This window comes from Zingiber officinale, chromosome 1B, assembly GCF_018446385.1.
Source record: "Zingiber officinale cultivar Zhangliang chromosome 1B, Zo_v1.1, whole genome shotgun sequence".
Taxonomy (NCBI): Eukaryota; Viridiplantae; Streptophyta; class Magnoliopsida; order Zingiberales; family Zingiberaceae; genus Zingiber; species Zingiber officinale.
Genome location: NC_055986.1, coordinates 127,707,906 through 127,728,061, shown reverse-complemented (window position 1 = coordinate 127,728,061; position 20,156 = coordinate 127,707,906). Strand labels below are relative to the sequence as shown.

General features: G+C 37.5%; 2 protein-coding genes across 5 annotated transcripts; both read right to left on the bottom strand.

Annotated features, from left to right (window-relative positions):
• Positions 1-4,908: 4,908 nt before the first annotated feature.
• Positions 4,909-6,897, bottom strand: LOC121978353 (two-component response regulator ORR9-like). Of its 2 annotated transcripts, none has more exons than XM_042530718.1 (5): positions 6,426-6,897; positions 6,243-6,334; positions 6,064-6,141; positions 5,916-5,968; positions 4,909-5,419 (listed from the first exon to the last, which is right to left on the bottom strand). In XM_042530718.1, the coding sequence occupies exons 1-5, from the start codon at positions 6,526-6,528 to the stop codon at positions 5,158-5,160; spliced, it is 588 nt and encodes a 195-aa protein (XP_042386652.1). In that variant the 5' UTR covers positions 6,529-6,897; the 3' UTR covers positions 4,909-5,157. The 2 variants fall into 2 exon arrangements, with proteins under 2 accessions (XP_042386652.1, XP_042386646.1); XM_042530712.1 differs by having other exon boundaries at positions 5,916-5,986; positions 6,426-6,890.
• A 2,696-nt stretch (positions 6,898-9,593) lies between these two features.
• LOC121978330 (ubiquitin carboxyl-terminal hydrolase 24-like) lies at positions 9,594-19,378 on the bottom strand. Of its 3 annotated transcripts, XM_042530698.1 has the most exons (8): positions 19,026-19,378; positions 18,153-18,285; positions 17,635-18,077; positions 17,356-17,543; positions 14,581-14,828; positions 12,805-12,947; positions 10,155-10,331; positions 9,594-9,957 (listed from the first exon to the last, which is right to left on the bottom strand). In XM_042530698.1, the coding sequence occupies exons 1-8, from the start codon at positions 19,038-19,040 to the stop codon at positions 9,769-9,771; spliced, it is 1,536 nt and encodes a 511-aa protein (XP_042386632.1). In that variant the 5' UTR covers positions 19,041-19,378; the 3' UTR covers positions 9,594-9,768. The 3 variants fall into 3 exon arrangements, with proteins under 3 accessions (XP_042386632.1, XP_042386626.1, XP_042386639.1); XM_042530692.1 differs by having other exon boundaries at positions 17,635-18,285; XM_042530705.1 differs by having other exon boundaries at positions 9,805-9,967; positions 17,635-18,285.
• Positions 19,379-20,156: the final 778 nt, after the last annotated feature.

Below are 20,156 nucleotides of genomic sequence, written 5' to 3'. Positions count from 1 at the left end.
GCATGTCAAGGTTGACAGGAGACTTGACTGGGAAAGTCCTAACTGGATGTTAGGCATTTGGAAAGTCCTAGTGAGGAGCTAGGTAGGGAAAGTCCTGGTGAGGAGCCAGGCAACGGAAAAGTCCTAGTGAGGAGCTAGGCAAGAGAAAGTCCTGGTGAGGAGCCAGTCAATTGGAAAGTCCTGGTGAGGAGCCAGGCAAGTGGAAGTCCTGGTGAGGAGTCAGACAATTGGAAAGTTCAAGTGTGATCTTGGCAAAGGTTGTAAGTTCAAGTATGCGGTTTTGGCAAGGTAAGTCCTAGTGTGACTTGGCAAGGAGAACTCGATAACTAGGATGGGGCCGAAGGAAGCTCTTGAAGGCAAGGCGTGAAGGATGGGGAGATATCCGAGGGACGCAAGGCTGATGGAGGAGGCTAGAAGGCTAGTTCGAGGTTGGTCGTGTGTGGTGGTATAATCCGACAACTAGGATGAGGCCGAAGGAAGCTCCTGAAGGCAAGGCGTGAAGGATGAGAGATATCTGAGGGACGCAAGGTTGATAGAGGAGGTTAAAAGGATAGTTCGAGGTTGGTTGGGGGTGGCCAAATGCTAGGCATGGAGACCTAACAGGTCACGGTTGACCAGGAGTTGGGTTGAAGATTTTGGACTTGAGTTTGAGTCAAGTTCAGGCTGATCAATCGATCGAGCGATCGATTGAACCAGGGTCCAATCGATCAGTCAATCGATTAGAGTGTGTTGCGATTGTGGGAAGGCCCAATCGATCGGCCGATCGATTGGGATGTGAAATCGCGAGCACAGAGGCTTTCCCAATCGATCGGGCGATCGATTGGGGGCTACCAATCGATCGGTCGATCGATTGGGCAGCAGAAGCTCTCACGCGGACGCGAGAGCACAGAAATGTGCTGAATCGATCGGGCGATCGATTCAGGTAGTCACAATCGATCGGTCGATCGATTGGGAAGTGACCGTTGCACAGGATGCAGGTGATGGACGGCTGCGATGGAGCGGTGCTGACGTGACAATCGATTGGGGATGAATTCGATCGATTGGGAGCACTGTTTAAAGCCTGGGCAGAGCGTTTTCTTCGCGAGATCTTTGCGATCTTTTTCAGCGAGCTCACAGCGATTCTCACCGCGATTTCTCCAGCACTCATGCCAGTTCTTGAAGGCACTTGAGGAGTATCTTCAAGGTTCAAGAGGCAACAACAAGTAGCAAGAAGAAAGGTGTATTCACTTGTATTCTTAGGATTTCTTCTTGTATTTGTGTTTGTGTTGTGTGTGAATTTGTACGAGGCTTCTCCGTCTCCGGCTGCGATCGAGAAGGAGTATTTCATAGTGGAGATAGCGTGTCGTGTGTGGATCTTTGGATTAGTCACCTCATCTTGAGGTGAATACCAAGTAAATCTACTTGTTAGCGTTGTGTGAGTCTTGTATTTTGTTTCCGTTGCATATCATCATCAAGACGAAGCAAACGACGCAAGGAGCGCGACGCGACGCTATTCACCCCCCCTGTAGCAGGCATATCGGTCCCAACATCCTTCTCGTCCACCGGTGTACTCTTCCGCAGCACCTCGTCCCTCTGATGCATCGACCCGTCGACTCTCTTCCCATGTCATCCTTCTCGCTAGCTGCATCTTCCACTCGACTTTTTGTGTTCCTAAGCTCCTACACACTTAGATACAAGGATCAAAACATAATAAGACCTAACTTAACTTAGTTGATCACATCAAAATTACTACGAGGTCCAACAGACATAAGATGGAAAGTCCAAGTGGATCAAGGGTTGACCAAACACTTGGTGAGGAAGTCTCAACATATCACGATTAACCGAATGTTGGACAAGGGAACCCTAGACTTATATCAAGTAAGTTGGGGTTGGGCAATCGATTAGGGTAATCAATTGATCCTAAGCCAATAGATTAGGGCAATCGATTAGGAGTGTTTAGCAAGAACACAGTAAGGGCCCGAATAGACTCATCAATCGATTGGGCCGAGTCTAATCGATTGGTATAATCGATTAGGGTTGTCTTCATAATAGAACAGAAGGCTGGGGAATCAAATGAGGAAATCAATTCAATCTTTCTTAATTAATTAGGCTAATCGATTAGGGCATTTGTTGCAAGAGAAACATAAAGTTGAGGAATCGATTAGCTAATCGATTCAGCCTTCTTAATCGATTGAGCTAATCGATTAAGACACTTCACAAGAGAATAGAAACTTAGGGAATCCAATCTATTAGACACTTCTAAATCGATTGGGATGACTCACCAATCGATTAAGAGTTCAAAAAGAATCATTCTGTAGGTGTTTGAACGGTTGACTAACGTGACAATCGATTAGGGAAAAACTTAATCGATTAAAGGATTGAAGGAATCCTAGAAAAGGGTATTCACAAAGGATTGAAGACAGCCTCACTTATGATTTTTGGCTACTGGTTCTTGGACAAATCAGCGTGAAGTGCTACTGCATTTTTGAGTCAACAAGAGACTAAATCAAAGCAAGAAAAGATCAAGGAAAGTAAGGGTCCTTGTTGTAATCATTTTTTATTTCTTTTATAACCTAGTTTGTATTTCTTGTTTGTATTCTTGTTTTAAGGTCGTGCGAGGTTTCTTCGTCTCTAGATTGTTTCCGAGAAGAAGTGTGTTTATAGTGGAGCTATATTCATAGTGTGGATCCTTGGATTAGTTAACTCAAGGAGGCGGAAATCAAGTAAATCGGAGGTGTTAGCATTGCTTCAAATTTTTCACTACAACATCAACAAGAAATCAACAAGAAGAAGTGAAAGATGCTATTCACCCCACCTCAAGTGTCCTAACACTTCAATTGTAGGGATATACCCGATGCGGTATGTGCTACAAACATGTTTTGTAAACATGCGCGACGGAAGACTTAATTATAAATAAACTAATCTATTACATCACACATACCACACGCATACAAGATACAATCGCACGGACAAGATCATCAAATAAAAATAAAATTGAATAACAATTATTCTAGGTATACCTTATGGTCATGGATGACCTGTAACGAGAAGGACATCAACCTTTTGCAATGCTATCGAACCTCACCTCTATTCGTATCCACGCCGAGCTCTTCAAAACAACTTCAAGAGAACAAGCTTCGCCTTCGGAAAGTACTAACCACGAGCGAAGGAGAAGGATCAATAAGAAGGAGAAGAAGCAAAAGGAAGGTCTTCTTCCTTTGGGTGGCTCACGACAACAAGAGGAGAACCTCTTGTTGTGGTCGGCGACAAGAGAGAGGCATTGAGTTTAGGTTTCTAAAACTTAATCAAGCCAATAATGAATTGCCTATTATTTCTCTCTTAACTATATCAATATATAGTCTTCTTTAAAGAGTTGGATTAGAAAGTTCAAATCCAACCCATTATGCCTTAACAAAAAATTAGTCCATTAATCCCTTGATTTGGTTTACAACTAAACCAAGTTGGTTCATACCTAAATCAAATTGGTTCATGACTAAACTAAATAGAGTCCAACTCTTTCATGCTTGGTTAAGATATGCCAATGCTTATATAGATGACAGTATAGTTCAAGGACATCGTGTCTACCGTCAGCTAGTACGCAAATAAATCTTGACAATGGAAGATTCAAAGGGTAAAATTTGCCTTTTCTATGCCGAACTCAACTGTTGAATGTTATCACATACCTTGTTTTCATTTATATAGGGGATTTTTAGAAATGTGAATAAAAAAGAGGTGGAAATGAATGAGATTTTAATCTCACATTGAAAATCTCATGACAAGTTCATTGGTTTAAATTGTTATACATTGAACAAATGCATAGAGAGAGACTCTCTCTCACACATGCGTGGGCACATGGTGCAAATTTTCCCTCAATGATTTCATCTCATCATCGAATAATCTTCTCTGGATCATGAAACTTAAATTTTCAGTAAGCAGCGATCAGAGTTTGATCAAACACAAAAACTTTGAAAATTAAAGAAAGAGGAATTGGTTGAATTTGTCAAGCATCTACAGCCTCATGGCTTAGCATTGCCCCAAAGAAAGAGGAGTCATGATGTCAGAGTTCATCATTGTGCCACACAAACTAAATAGAACGTTAATTAAATTGTTTCAAGTATCAATTCAGAAATTAACTCATTTTCAAAGCAAATGGTTGGCTTGGCTGCATACGTGACTGCATTTATGATGATGCATATTATTCCTGGCTTCAAAGGAAGTTTGTGTCTTACAATTCTTGCTCGTCCAACCATGGATTCAGTGGTCCCTGACTCGTGAAAAAACAAGAGTTCAGTGAGTCACTGAAAAGCTTCCCACATTGCATGGCAATAGATTGTTTCACTGAAATGTCAAGGGACACAATAATGACTCGTGTCTACCACTTTTCTCATCTTCTTTCCTTCCCCAAAGGCACCTACTTTTCTCATCTTTTTCCCCCCTTCGCTAAAGAAACCTTAATTAGTCACTTAATTGTTTTCTAAATTCATTGTATTATTTATTTATCTATCTATCTGTTCACAAAAGAAATTAGGTACTAAACATTGAATTAATACATTTTTATGCTCATATATCCCTTGTTTCTTGTAGGAATTGAAGAATTTTAGATGAGACGTGTTTTATTTTGTGGCTTTGGCCAACGACAACTCTTTGCATAGCCTTTCCAATTTCCAATAAAATTTTATTCCAGGGGTACACTGAACCAACTGAAAGCCATGATTCCATCTAACTAGTAATCCATAGATTCTGACACATTTCATCATACGCAATAAAAATCAATGATGCATGGCATGTAGTTAAATTCTTTTTTGAATGAAGTTGCTAGATTGCATGATCTGCTTTCACTGATAGTGCCCAACAGGGATGTTAAATTTTAGTAAGGTTGAATCTTTTTTTTTCCAACTTTCACCTCTGAATCAAATACTATTTTCTTCCTGATAAATAAAATTCGGCGATTTCATTTCCCTTTTTCCACATTATCAGTATCTTGAATGAGAATTGCAACAAGCAAATAAATACTCATAATTTTGTAAGGAAAACTCGAACATCAGCAATTCAGTCTGTCCAGAGTCCAGACTGAAACCTCTATCGTTTACATCTTTGTTTAATGCTGGGCAGCTCTGGGCACAACAAAATCTGAAAGCAACCTCTCTGTCTGATTATCAGCAGCTGTCTCTCTTCGTCTCATACAGATGCCAAGCTACTACTGGACAATCTTGGCCTTGTTTTCTCAGGAAAAATTCCACCATCCTCCATGGCTTTTCTTTTATTACTATTGCTATTGCTGCTGCCACTGGTAATGTTTTTTTCCTGCAATTGTTGTTGTTGTTGTTGTGATTGTTGCTGCTCTTTTACTTTTCCTTTTTGCATATAAGGTCTGAGCCTTGTCATGTCCGAGAGCTGTATGGGCTTGAGAAAGAACTCTTCTGCTCCTCCTTCCAAGCATCTGCCATCACAGGAATATTGAGCAAATCTGAAGGAGAATATTGAGCAAATCTAACAAAAACTAGGCAGAGGTTTTTCACGACGTTTGAATACTTCACAGGAATTCACTTTATTCCTGATTCCTAACAAGGTATGGCCACATTTATAAGTATGAGAGAATGAAGGACCACTTGATAGACCTCAAATAAACAATCCACCAATTTGAGGATTCTATATATCCCCGAGAGGAGACAAGTTGATTACGATTCGTTTCTTTAGAGCACTCCATTTTCATTTCTAAGAAAAGCAATTCCTAGATCATCTTATTACCTCCCACTTAAGCTTAAAGAAGATCAAGAACTACGAGTTATTCTTTATCCTGCTTTACCTTTTGTTAAAGTTCCCTCACAATCTTTATAAAGATGTCAAAACCAAATCTGGTGCAAGAACATAATGAAAAAGGAATCCACTTTACTAACTATTTTTTGTTGTCAATGTTTCATATTAATCTCCCTCACCTGTTGATCCTGGAAGGCACGTTCTCGGAGGACATGATCACCACTGGAATGCCCTTCAAAGATGAAGAACCCTAACACAAGTAAACCGGCACGTATAAAAAAATACTGAAACAGATTAGAGTGGATATGAGGAAACCTGAAGAAGTACCTTGATTCTCTTGAGAAGATCATACCCTGTCATTCCAGGCATGCAGTAGTCTGTTATGATCAAGTTCACCTCGATCTCCTATGAATCAAAATTGCCATCAAATAATGTTGCGTTCAGAAACTCGTATCTTTGGGCATACAGGAATCCATGTTGCAAAATAATTCAGTGCAGTTGATTACATTCTTATCTGGTGAGGCAGGCGATGAGAGACCTGGTTCCTCTCCCAATCCCAACAATTCAAGAGCTTTGCTCCCGGAATCCACTGTGGTAACTGAAGCATCAAAGAAACTATTACTTAAAGAGAAAGGAAAAAGGAAATAATAAACCAAAGAGTGACAATTCCCTCTTATCGATGAGAATACCTTGGTAAGATGAGGTCCTGAGGAGCCTCTCAATGAGCTTCCTGTCAATGAGACTGTCATCGACAGCCAACACATGAAACTCTGCCTCTCTATCAACACCCATACTTTTTTTTTTTTTCTTTTCTTTCTTTCTTTCAGCAGCAGCAGCACCACCAGCACTGCCTTCTTTTATCAAGTGATGGTGAGGAGATGACTCAAATGACAGAGGAGACGAGAGGAAGAGTCGATGAAGGTTCTCCTTCTCCACCTCACCTTGTTTTCTTTGTCAACATCCAGCAATGAAACCAGATTCTGAACGATCCATCAGATTTCGCCTCCAAATCTTCACTCAATCTTTGAATTGGATACCAAGCAAGACCCTTCATGACTTCCTTTTGATCTCTTGTTTTATTTATAAGCCATCTCCTCTCGCTTGTCCCTCCGGACCAACTCAGCCACACCACCATGAGCTCATCCCCTCCGCTCAACTGCTTCAAGATGTGCACAAAGGAGGAAAGGCAGGGACTGGTGGTGGACCATCCAATCCTCTCACAAGATTCGGTGACGTCATCCTTGGCCTGTATTTTCAGAGCTCTTGTGGCCTTTGCTGTATCCTCCCCGACCCCACAAGGCAATTTCATGTGATCCCCTCTAGATTTGCCTCCTCGTCTCCTCTTATGCTGTCTCCATGGATCTTTTCCAATCTCTTTCTTTATCCCTCTCGCTGGGTGGACTAATCAGAACAATTATATTTTTTTCCTTATGAAATGGCAGAATAAATCATAAGCACCACCACCACCACCACCACCACCACCACCACCACGACGTCTATCTCCATTAGACTATGAGAGTGAGTAATTAAAGATTTAATACTCCTCATGACTCGTGAGGTTTAATTTGGTTGGATTAATTAGTCTATAAAGCTACATTAATTCCTCAGGAACACTTTTTTCTGGTCGAGTGATGTTATCACTATCCTTGCATGTTCTTGCGACTATCAAACAAGCCTTGGCTGGTCCAGATTTCTGCTGTGGGGTATTAAGCATGTAACTGGGGATCTGAAGGACAAACGATATCTTCGAGTCAATGGAGTGAGTAGTAGCATCACTTTCTTGTGCTAGAAAAGAAAAGAAAAAAAAAACAAATTGCAAGGTGGATCATCTCTTTCTTGTATTATTGTCCTTCTCTATGGAGTTAACAAACGGGTTTATATACCGAGGAATGATACTTTGCCATTCAATCATATTTCTTAGCTTTGTATTTTCTTTTTTGTTGTCGTTAAGTTGGGACCAAGCGAGCATTCAGCCATGAAGATTAACCTACCACTTTATTGACCTTCGGTTGCACTTACCGGCAATATAAAGAATGATAGTTTCTCTTGTACATAAACACTGTAAGACAATGACATACTCCTAGATGCATATATATAACCATTCAGATAAACTTATAGCGAAATCAGCTAATCCAATATTAGATCATCGCGAATGCTCGAAATCAACAAAAAAGAGGAAGCAAGCGTGCTGTGAGCCAACCCATCTAGTAATGATTCTTCTTCTCTCTATATCCAGTAGATTGTTAAAAATGTCGGACAAGCTCAAAAGGAGGCACATAGATGGCCACTTCCAACCCGGCATTTGAAAGTATGAGTGTCATTAGGAGCAAAAAATTCATGGCAATATTCACTTTCAGAAATTACCAAACACTGCTATGCTGAGAACTAGCACACGCACATACTTCTGCTGAAAGTTCATAAATCAGAGAAGTAGATCGTGGAATTTCTTACTTCTTTTTTAATCAAAAGGAGGGTTATGGCCTTTAAACTATATAAATAAGGCAAACTGTGATATGCACGTCTGAAAAGTTGTATCACCACACCTGATATGACTAATGATTTCAAAATTTTACCCAGCGCCACTATGAGTTGCTTCAGAATTGATCAATGCCAAATGCTCTTTTAGCACACTAGTGAAAAATGAGACGTTTTACTCTTTTCCCCAGTGCAGTTCCTTTTCGTATAAAGTCCAGACAGACATGATATTCTTCTTTTATAGTCCCAAGACTCCTTGGCAGCAACTCAACTACCACTCCTAGGATCACTGTAGGATTACAACGGAGCCCCAGCCGGGGACGGTAAATGGATGATAAATTTGTCCAAAAGGTTCGAATTATCTTGATTTACCTTTCTGGACTGACAGTGTGCTGGAGCTTGATTAGTTAAATCAAACCATCGGCACGGAGTTCATGACGACCACCTCTTTGGTCCATATTACGCATCAGGGACTGTTCCATGAGTTTCTAAGGGTAAGAGACGATGCAGTCCCGGTCTTCCCTGGGCCAGGTTCATCACGAAACATGCCACTACGAAAATCGCACACAGCAGGAGCTATTCAAAATCCTGATGAGGGAGAAGCTTTAATTAGTTTCGTCATAGAAGGTGTGATACTGATAGGCACTGCCAAATGGTCCTAGCTGATTCAAAACATTTCTTAAAACATCACGAGCCCCCGTCCGACTTTTGATTCCACAAACTCGGTAACATCTTCGGCCTTCTCCATTGACATCTTGACTCAGTTTTTCATTTCCCAGGTAGCCACCAAATTACATCGCACATCAAATCTGCCATCTCTAACCAAAGTAGAGCGAGGATCACAGTCGGCTTTCTATGTCGGCGACGATTCTACCACAAATTAGATGACTTGAGTGGCAATTTGTGTCCTTTCTTAGTTGTCTTTCGTGTCGGCAAAACTTTTAACTCATTCCGTTGGATGTGAGCAGAGTCCAATGTTCTTGTTGAGGTTGGGCAAGGATCAGAAGCGCAAAGTTAAAACAACAGGAGGCATTCCTCTTCCTCAATCCAGTGAGGGCTAATCAGCAGTCACAATTAAGTGTTCGTAGCAGCCAATTTGTTATTTTTTTAATTGGACATTTGAGATTGTAAATAATATTTTAAATTTACTAACGGTCTCAAATGTCTAGTTTAAAAGTGTTTAGGGTCATCACAAAAGTAACTCACAATTTCAATGTTATCAATGAATAAAAAGGAAATGTAGAATCGATGAATAAGGTATTTTGTTCAACTATACCCCACTGGAACATGGAATATACCGACACTCAATCCTAAATGAAAATATCAAAATTATGATTTATGAATGTAGTCCAACTCAATCTTTAAATATCCAAAGTAAAACATAAGTCAAAAAAGAGTATTAATTGAAGAAACTAAATATTACAACTTTGGCAATGCATAATATTCAGTTCGGAATAGCAATTCACCTCAACTAAGTATGGAGAGTACCCATGCAAAATTAGCTCAGGAAAATGTTCATGATAAACATGATCAAAAGGAGATAAACCATTACATAAGCTAAGTTTGTTTATAAAACAAAATATAAGAATGGTCGTCCAAGACTTTGTTTGCGGTGATAGCCATCACTGATGAATCATCATAACGAAGCCAATGGCTGGTAGAAGTCTTTGCATCAGTGGTATAGTGACCATGTGAAGGCCCTTGACCGTGGTGTGTGATAGTCGCCACAAGTTCATATCTTCGGCTCTGAAAGGAACTAAAATCAACTTAGACAAATCTCCGGTAACAAGAGGGTAAATTCAAGCTTTGACAAGATTATATCCAGCATGCCAGATTCCTCTTAGAAGTGTAGCAAGAATCAATTTGAACACTTGAACATAAACATAGAAGGTTTGAAATGGATACTCTACAGGGATGAAGAATCTAGTAAAAAACAAACTTACCTCTGAAGTTGGTGATGCTAGGAGCTCACGCCCAAGAATCAGATCAAGTGGAAAACGAACAGGCTTATGCAGCTTTGTGCTTCCTCTGCTTCCATAGCTAAACCGCATGAGATGCAATATCATTATCTTGGGCAGTTGTTGTATCTTCACTGACTTGCTGGCACTAACTGAACCAGCCTGCGAATGAGGTGGTCTCCCAAAAGTAAAAACCAGATAATAGCAAAAAATTGGAAAGCATGAAAATCTGAACCCTATTTTGTTCTTTCTATTTGGTCTGACATGAAGAGACACCTAAGAGAAATAAACAGTTCCTGGCTGGTACATGAAGTTGAAATAAACCTCCGTTAGCATTCGCTTGTTGCATTCTGTCAGTATACGATAGTAAACCTTGAGATCATACTAGCATGGAATGACATGATCATGAGTTTGGAGGTGTGCCAATGGGTTAATAATTCAAAAGGAGTAATTATAATATAGCATATCCTATCATAAACAAAAAGTTATATTACGCTTATGGCAAAAGCACTCATCATTATCAACATGAGTTCCAAATATCTTTTCCACCTTTCACCACGAAAGAAAGATGTTACTTTTCCAAACGATAAACAAAGCTGAAATAATTAAAAATGAGAAGGTTGCAGATTCTAAGAATACCAAAAGAATCTAAAATAAGAACAAATTTGTTCGAAATGTATCTAATTGATTCCTACTTCCTAGTGTTGTGGCCAATGGCATGTATTCTCACTGAACAATATGCATGACATGGAGTCAGAATCTACTAGGACTATGGTTCATGACATCAAACGGCAGTCTGCCAGGACATGTACACGATTAGAAAAGCTGCATGGTTTGTTAGTTTAGTTAGTAATTCTGGTTTCACTATATAGGTTGAGATCATGACATGCATTCACAATCTACCAACATAACTTCATGCAACAATCTGCCAGAACATGTACACTGACCAGGAAAGCTGCATGGTTTGTCACTTTAAATATTTACCTGGTTTCACTGTATAGGTTCAAATCATGACACTGAGTTGCACTCTACAAGAACAAGTGCCCATGCATTGAACAACTATCTACCACAACATGTACAGTGACGAGGAAAGCTGCATGGTGTGCAAGATAAATAGTAATCTGGTTTCACTAAGTAGGTTCAAGTCATACTCAACTTGGTAATCCATTTTTTTTACACTTCTGGATGATCATTGTTCAGGCAGACAATCAATCAGTATGAAGGTGAATTTTCCAAAATGAAATGGGGAAAACACTTGCAACCCCATATGGTCATCATTAACAACAGCCAAATGGTTTATCTTGAATGGTTTATCCCCTAGGGCTGGTTTAGTTGGCAAGTGCATGGGATACTGACTATAGTGGCTGGGGGGCTGAAACTCGGCATAGGATTTCATTACCTCTGTGGGCCCCCGCCCATGCACTTGCCAATTTGGTTCCTGTTGAACTCCCTCTCAATGGCGTGGGGCAGTTGTGAGGGGGCTGTTAATGTGGCAGTACCACATTGAATGGCTTATCAGCTCAAAAACTTCCCGTTTGGATAAACATATTTAACTTGAGACAACCTATCACTGATTTGACTTTAACCAACTATTTGGTAGAATCATATGACAGAATAATATGCCATTTGGCAACTCTCAAACACCAGAGGTGGAGTAGAAGAGGGAAAAAATGGGGGGAATATTAACCATGAATGGACCAGGAGTGTTAAAATAACAGAGGAAGAGGTCAATATAAATCCTCAACCCTTTGAATATTAGATTATGAAGATCCAGGATTTACTCTAAAAGTCTAACTTACACAGACACTTCCTTTGCTGGAGTCTCTTTATACAATTTTTTCATGTGACAAGCATTCAAGTGAGCAAACCATAGATAACAACATAAAAGATAATTAATCAAAGTTGAGCTCTTGTAAGATATAGGATGGATTTTAGTGCAAAAAGATATATATACCTTTTTTGAGTTAATAAACTAAAACTTAATTTGATCATTTGAATACAGTCCATTTTCATGAATGGTGGTAGTAGACTATATTGTATAAAGAAACTGAGAACTTAAAACCAAAAAAAAAAAATTGTTTACTTTTTTTCTGTTTAATGTTTTTTACTATTCTTTCTGATAATTGTAATTACACTAAAAAGTGACAAACCTGGAATGTTTCAGTAGACGCCTCTAATATTCATTATTTCTTAAATATATTTTCAAATAATTTTATGCCACAGGAATAATTCTCAATGCTGAATTTGTGTTACTAAACGCATTGAAGCAGAGTAATACCTATTCGGAGAAAGGACCTAGGTGGGACTACAATTGTTTTTGTGGTAACATTAAGCTATAACCAACTCAAAACATAAATTGTCGCAGGTTTTCACCAATATTTAATAGAGCACCCTAAAATGAGAGCACATGAACATATCACATTTGGACTTGGTTGAACATAAGTGTACTCCATCTGTTCCACATAAGTACATAACCAAGAGAAGAAGCCAATTCAGGATAATCCATCACATATTTCAGTAAATCACAAACCTAGGGGAGCATTGTAAAAGCTAATCGCACTCAACTATGTAACTCGGGTGATTAGTAAAAAAAATTGAGAATAACTAGGCAGAAAGCTAAAAGCTAAAGTAATACTGAGCCATCTGATATTCTATATCCTTCAAGACTTTCAGAAGCAGCAAACAGATGTAGAGCATCTTCAATAGTATTCACTGACTCGGAAAATATGTCAAGGTGGAGCAATAGGAAAGGCTGAACTGTAGCTGAAGCCTTCTTTCCTGAACCACAAATAGTTAATCCATGATCTGGATGATACTAAAATTGATACTAAATGAAAAGAAATATATTGAACTTATAAGATATTCAATTATATTTCAAAAGGGACAGTGGAGAATACACTCATGTTAAGCCCCAAAGTTATTAAAGAAGATGGAGATAGCAGCACTCCAATAGGACAGAAGACACTAAACTATAAAAGCAAATAGCATTGAGAAAATTTTTTTTGAGATCATATTTCAGAATATGCAAATTAGTGTTAAACATTAATAAGCAAGGCTGTCAAAGTTAGGTTCTTATTATGAATTGTTTCGAAAGTTGTTCGAATCATGGACCATGGAGAATTGTGTGTGTGTGTGTGTGTGTGTGTGTGTGTAGAGAGAGAGAGAGAGGGGGGGGACCTAGTGTTAATTTTTATTTTTTATTTTCACTTCCTTTAGCCTAAATACTATGCCCTAAACCCTAAAAAAAAATTAACACTAGGTGCTCAAGGGGTGCTCACATATGGATGTGTAGGGTCACAATTCCCTATATATATATATAGAGAGAGAGAGAGAGAGAGAATGTTAAAAGGAATTCTATTTAAAATAAAGGATACTCTACTTAATAGTGTAATAGCTTAGATGGAAGTTGATGATTCATCACAAAATATACAATATACATGCATGTATCTTGTATTTGAAAACAATGCAAAAAAATTATAATTTATTTGATCTCAATGAATAAGAAGAAATTTCATCGTTCAATATTTTGAGAGAGAAAAATATTATCATCCAATGGATGAAGACTTTGGTATGGCTTGACTTTTGAGTCACCATCATCCATTGATTTTGCCCGTATTGTTATTGTGGAGTCTACCTTGGTTATCGTCAACATTGTGTACAATTTTTTTCTTTGTATCAAATCATATTAAATTGAATTGAATTGTCATAATTTTTTTTCATCCTCAATTCATATGTAAAAGCCATATTGTTTTGCATGGAATTGCAATGTTTCTTACGATAGGAATCACAAATCCTATAATTCTTACTGACAACCATGTTATATGTGATTAAAGGGGTACAAACCCATCACAGTTAACAAGCAAATTAATAGATATCTATCAGTAAAAGGATGATTTTTTTTTAAATGAACTTCAGTGAACTATCAAATTCTGTCAGTTAACAAATCATGCCAACCATAAACATAACCTGTCACTTGTCCAATTTATGACTACAAATAACTTCAACAAACAATTGTATAACAAAAAGCAATAGAGGGAAAACAATGAAAACAGAGTAGAAATAACTAATTTCAATACTTCACTCCAGTTGTTTAGGATGCATGAATCATAGGAGATAAATGGCAACTGAGTGAATAGCTAAGGAAGATCACTAAATAAATATATTGCTCAAGAGTTGGACAACAACCTTTAAAGAGTATTCTGATAAATATGAATATCAAGCCTCTCTGCTTTATAAAGCAAACAAAAAAGAGAAATGAACAAGGTTGAACTTTTGTTATGTGGTGCTTCCAAGAATCTACACATAAATATACCACTACAAGAACTTCTATAGGAACAAAAGGTCTGGAATATGGACAAGCATGGGTTCTGTATTATATGCATACAAGAAAGAGACTGAATGCATATCTCACCTCTTGCCTTCACCACACTTTTGTATTGGCCTCCAAATATTGCACTTAGCTGTGATGGCATAAAGCTCTGAGTTCTGGTGATAGCAGACTTATTCTTTGGTCCAACAGTTTCCCACCCTTCATCTTCAGTAGAAGAAATGAGAGCATTTTCACCATCATTTCTGTTGGAGAAGTTACCATTAAGTTTCAACAGTTCATCATGCATTTGATCCATGATAAAATTTAAGAACTCTTGGGCATCTTCTTGCCTGTAGAATGCATAATTCAAAGTCAAATCACCAAAAATATAGTTCATTCTTGAACATCTTGTTAAATTTACTAGAAAAATCATACAAGAACAAATCTTCTGATTCCTGACTATCTGTGATGAGCTTTATCCAAGCTCTACAAAAGGCTACATCGTAGTAACACTTACATCAAATGTTCATATAAATATTTTGGTTAAGTAGATTTTTCTCAGTCATCCTTTATCACGGTGGCAAAAGGCGAATACGTTCGCCCCCAGCGCCCCCGCCAATCCGTCCCAAGGCCAACACGAGGTCATCCTTTATCACAACACTAGGAATGTGGGTGCAGAGGGACAAGTTTGCAGATTTACCATCTCCAGGCTATCCTGGATCTATTGAGATCCCTATCCAGTTGAAAAACCAACCCCATCATTTTCCCAGGCTCACTCTACTCTGTCCACCTCTTGTTATTAATTTTTTTTTTTTTTTTTGGCTAGCAAGAACGGCACTTGATAATTATATTCAATCTAAAACAATCAGACTTCAAGAAGAAAAGATTTCTTCAGGTTGCTGATTTCCAAAATTGAATCAATGACTCTCATTTTTTAGTACTAAATAATCTTCTAATTCCTGACTATCTGAGATGAGCTTTATCCAAGCTCTACAAAAGGGCTACATCGTAGCAACACTTACATCAAATGTGCATATAAATATTTTGGTTAAGTAGATTTTTCTCAAGTCATCCTTTATCACAACACTAGGGAGAAAACTAGACAAGTTAATGGCAAGTGGTAAAGTGACTGTTGGTGTTGGTTTAATCATGCGCAAGTAAAGGATCAAACGGAAAGACAAAAGACCAGGATTAATAAAAGAGGAATTATGAGCTCTAAATTAACATGAATATAAACAGCATGAGTGGAGTAATCAAGCATGAAATTAGAATTAAAAATTTTGGTAAAATTTAAAAGATTCCGAATATATTTTACAAGAGTATATTTCATGTGTATACTTCTAAAATAGGTTACTGATGCAAATTAGAAAAAGACATCCATAGTGAAGATGTTGCCCACTCACCAAGAGCCCTTGATGTGGGGGAGAATGATGCAAATTAGGAATTGAATTTTTAGAAGTTTTGGATTTTATAAGAGTTTATTTCAGTAAATTGCTTTATTTAAGAGAATAAATTATTTAAGGAAGTGTTTTGATTAAGTAATTGTCTAGTTAGAGAACAGGAGATATTTTCCAAGTTCAATTAAGTTTTTTAGGTATGAGATATGTCTTTTTCCAGAATATATTTTTTTTTTCTTATTTTGTGTTCATTGGGGCCTTTAAAAGGGTCTAAAATGTAGTTTTGGTGCTACATCGTTAAGTCTCTATTTTTCCTCATAAAGTTCATTTGGTGCTACATCCCAATTGTATCTTGGGATTCATTCTTAGGGGAGGATGACTCTGAAGGTGGAGCTTTGGTTGCTGTTTCTTAGGGCACTAGTGTTGGCAATATTTTAGAACATTCAATTCCTTTTTCAGGATGGGATACTTGCAGCCTTGATTTAGGTTTGGCAAAATTAAGTTTAATATCCTTTCCCCTTGTATTTTAAAGCATGAGTTTACCTTTCATCATCTGTGACAAAGAGATCATACATTCATGGTCTACCACATGCATAACATTCATTCGGAGAACATCACTAAAATGTGATGAATGATTGTTAACTCAGGGAAAAGGAATTTGAAGTTTGTTCTCCTTAGGCAAATTGTAAAAGAACGGTGCAAAATTGCCTAGGATGCTTCAACTTTTAGTATAGATTGAAGTATAAAATACTTGCAAATATTTGAATCAAGGTACATGTGTGACATATTTCAATATTGTTGGTCAACTGATGCAGTGCTGGAGGACTAGAATCTAGACTTGAAGCTTGACTTTCATATATTTAGTTAGTTTAACAACTAGGGCCACCTAGAATGGTTAAATATGGATTTCCCAATTGAGGAGTGTGTTTTATCTATTACTGAGCGACCACTATCTGATTTTGGCAAGAGCAAATAACTTATCAAAGCTGCTTAGGAATAATTAGTCAGACAAGACTGTAACTCAGAATCCTCATTGTGCTGATATGAAAAGTTGGTTAGGTATGACAAAATGTCAGAGATGCATGTAAGCATTTTGTGAAGTGAACAGATCATTTTAATATGCAATATGCTGCTTTTATAGATAGAGCGAAACATTAAAACAAAACAAGCTGAAGATTTTTTTTCCCTAGATAATACAGCATAAAAATTAAACTATGGTGGATTTCAGAGAGCGTTCAGTAACATGGTATGACATATATTATCTCCTAGCATATTCAGTTAGCTAAGCCAATCAGTTAAGTGAATTGGCCAGTAATATTTAAAAAAAAATAAAAAATTGTCCCATTAAACCACAAATTAAGGGAACACATGGATTTTTCAAACAAATTCCTCTCAGGGTCCAACATACATGTGCCAATCCAGACAAATGACAGCTTAAGATAAAATAGTAATAATGGAACATAGCAATTAATTAACAAACCTTGGTCTGCTTGATATACCAGTTGGCATGTCTGGAGTAAATCTTTTCAGAACCACATCAAACATATTAGGACTGAAAGGTTTTCCACTTTCAAGGAATGCCTTTCCACTAGCCTTTGCACTTAAGTTATCAGGCATGTCAAACTCAGAGATAAATTCAACAAATGCATACAATGTCGTATAGTCCATCTGAAGTTGAATAAAGTAAACAAAATAAAGATTATAGAAAAGAACATCAACAAAAGATGAAAAGGTAGAAATGGATTGATATTATCACAACCTTAGAAATATTTCTATTCCTCAAATCCTGCAAAAGCCCGACAAAAGGTGAACAAGCCAAAAGTGCCTGCAATGTTGCATTTAAGAAACACAGATTTCCTAAATTTATTAAACCTCTTGGTCGAATACTTTCAGCTGTTCCCCCTTTCTCAGCCCATGTTCTTGGGACATCCGCCTTAGGGCATTCAACTGCCAAAGAAAAGGGACTAAAAGTATCAGCATTTGATGTTTGAATCCATCCTTCTTGGTCCTTTGGCTCTGACAAGTCAACACCAGAATTGCCCTTGTCAGTTACACAGAGAGACGTTACACCTAAGGCATCCTTCCCTGTCTCTATCGACCTATAACTCTGGCAAGAATCAATGGTTGATCCCTTTGTTTGGGCCACTGTAACCTTCTGTAAGCTGTCATTTACTTTGACAGCTTCTTCAACGTATATTAGATCTGAAATATCATCCGAAACATTAAGATCTTCTGATTTTTCAGATGAAGTATCAACCTTTGGTCCGTTAGTAGAACCTTTATACAAATTTGAGGTAAGGTCCAATGACCCACATGGCTGTCCAGCCTTATCCAAAGAGTGCGTACGATTGAAATATTGACTCTGAAACAATCTAGTCTCATCTTCAGTGAATGACCCAAACATGATGAACTGCTTAAAAAAGGCAGACAACAATGTAAATATATGGTATCAGAAGGCAAATAACAATTCATGAAATATCAGTTTGAAACTTTGCATGTCATGATGGATAATATTAATAACTTATATTCCTATTTTGAGAATGTTAAGCATCAATTGCAAGACAAACACACTTCCACCACCACCAATCACAAAAAGTGAACATGTCTTCAGATAAACTTTTCATGCTCTAACAGCTCAAAGAAGTGCCCTTGTCAGTTATATGGAGAGACTTCCAACATCACAAGCGTCCTTAGGGCACTTTTAATCCTTGATTGGAAGCTGTTACATCTGTCTTCACAACTATGCTCCAAAACTATGCTCCAAAGACGATGATTTTATTGTCTGTTTCGAAGCAAGATTTGGTCAACCCACATGTGGATGAGTAATTCTCTTAACTCTCTTTCAGCTTTTTAGCATTCAAAACTGTTTGTTTATTTGACCAAACCACACAAACATATGTTTTCACTATCCAAAACAATTCAATTTGGACACAAAAAGATACACTATCAACTATATCTCGATCCCTTAAAATAACGAATGCCAATTCGCTACGGGTATATCAATTCCAAGACAGTTTTAAAACATCATTGCATATGGTGATAATTCATTGAATAATTTTTAATCCCTCAAACTGCAAATCCAGGAAAGTAATAAGTAGCCAAAATTCTCAGGTTGTGCTACCAAAGTGCAAAAATCACAGCACGAATTACCTTACGATCACTCATCTCGCCCAGAAAAACAAAGAACCTCTGACAGATCGAATTGTATCAAGAGAAGCCTCCTTTTTCTTCAAATCGAAGCAAGGAACAACGCGTATAGTACCAAGGAAACCTAGAGTTTGTAACCCTGTGGAAAGGACGCCATCAACGGAGACGCACGGGGAAGACATCAAAGGGAAAGAGACGCGGCAAAGGCGAGACGACGAAAGCAGGGATAGCATCAAGCGAGCAAACCGGCCTCCCTTCGGACCACCTGGAAGAGCATCCAGGTGCAGGAGCAGTTGTAACAGAGAGAGTGTGTGAGAGAGAGAGAGAGAGAGGGCAATCGTGCAGAGATTCTATGTATTTGATCAACCACTTAGTAATAAATTTCCATGCCAAGAAAAAAAAGTAATAAATAAAAAATGACAACATTAATAAATTTAATTGTAAAAAATAAACTCTTATCAGGAAAACTCCAAAGCAGGCTTAGATTTTTCAAAATATTTTTAAATTATTAAATGTACGGTCTTATTAACTGTATAAATATTTTAAATAGTAACTAGTTTTGATAAAATTTAAAATTAAATTATCTTTCTTTTTCTTTTCATGAAAAATAATTTTAAAATTTATTAATAATTTTTTTAGATTATTTTTTTATATATAAAATATATATTACTATCATTGTACCTTTATCAAATCTAATTTATATGCTGAGAATATTAATTTACATATATTTATATATTATATTATACATATGTCCAATGAGTATTAAAAAAAATTATACGAACTTAGTTATGTCTTATACTAATATCTTTATTAAATATTATTAAAAAATTAAAATCGATCGGATATAAAGTAGGTATCACCTAGCTCAATTCCAACTATGGCTCAAGCCAACAAAATAAACTAAATGAAGTTAGCTTAGGAAGAGTCAGGGTACATCATGGCCAGAACACAACAGATTGAATGTAACAAAAGGATAGTCCGATGCATGAAATTCCATCATGTAAAATTTTGAAAAAAATTCATTGTACGTAATTTTACTCTGTTTTTTTTACAAGAAACTGTTTCAGAATTCGAACCCGTGATCTTTTGATCATATGACAATAATTTTACCGTTGCACCAAGACTCCCCTTCAA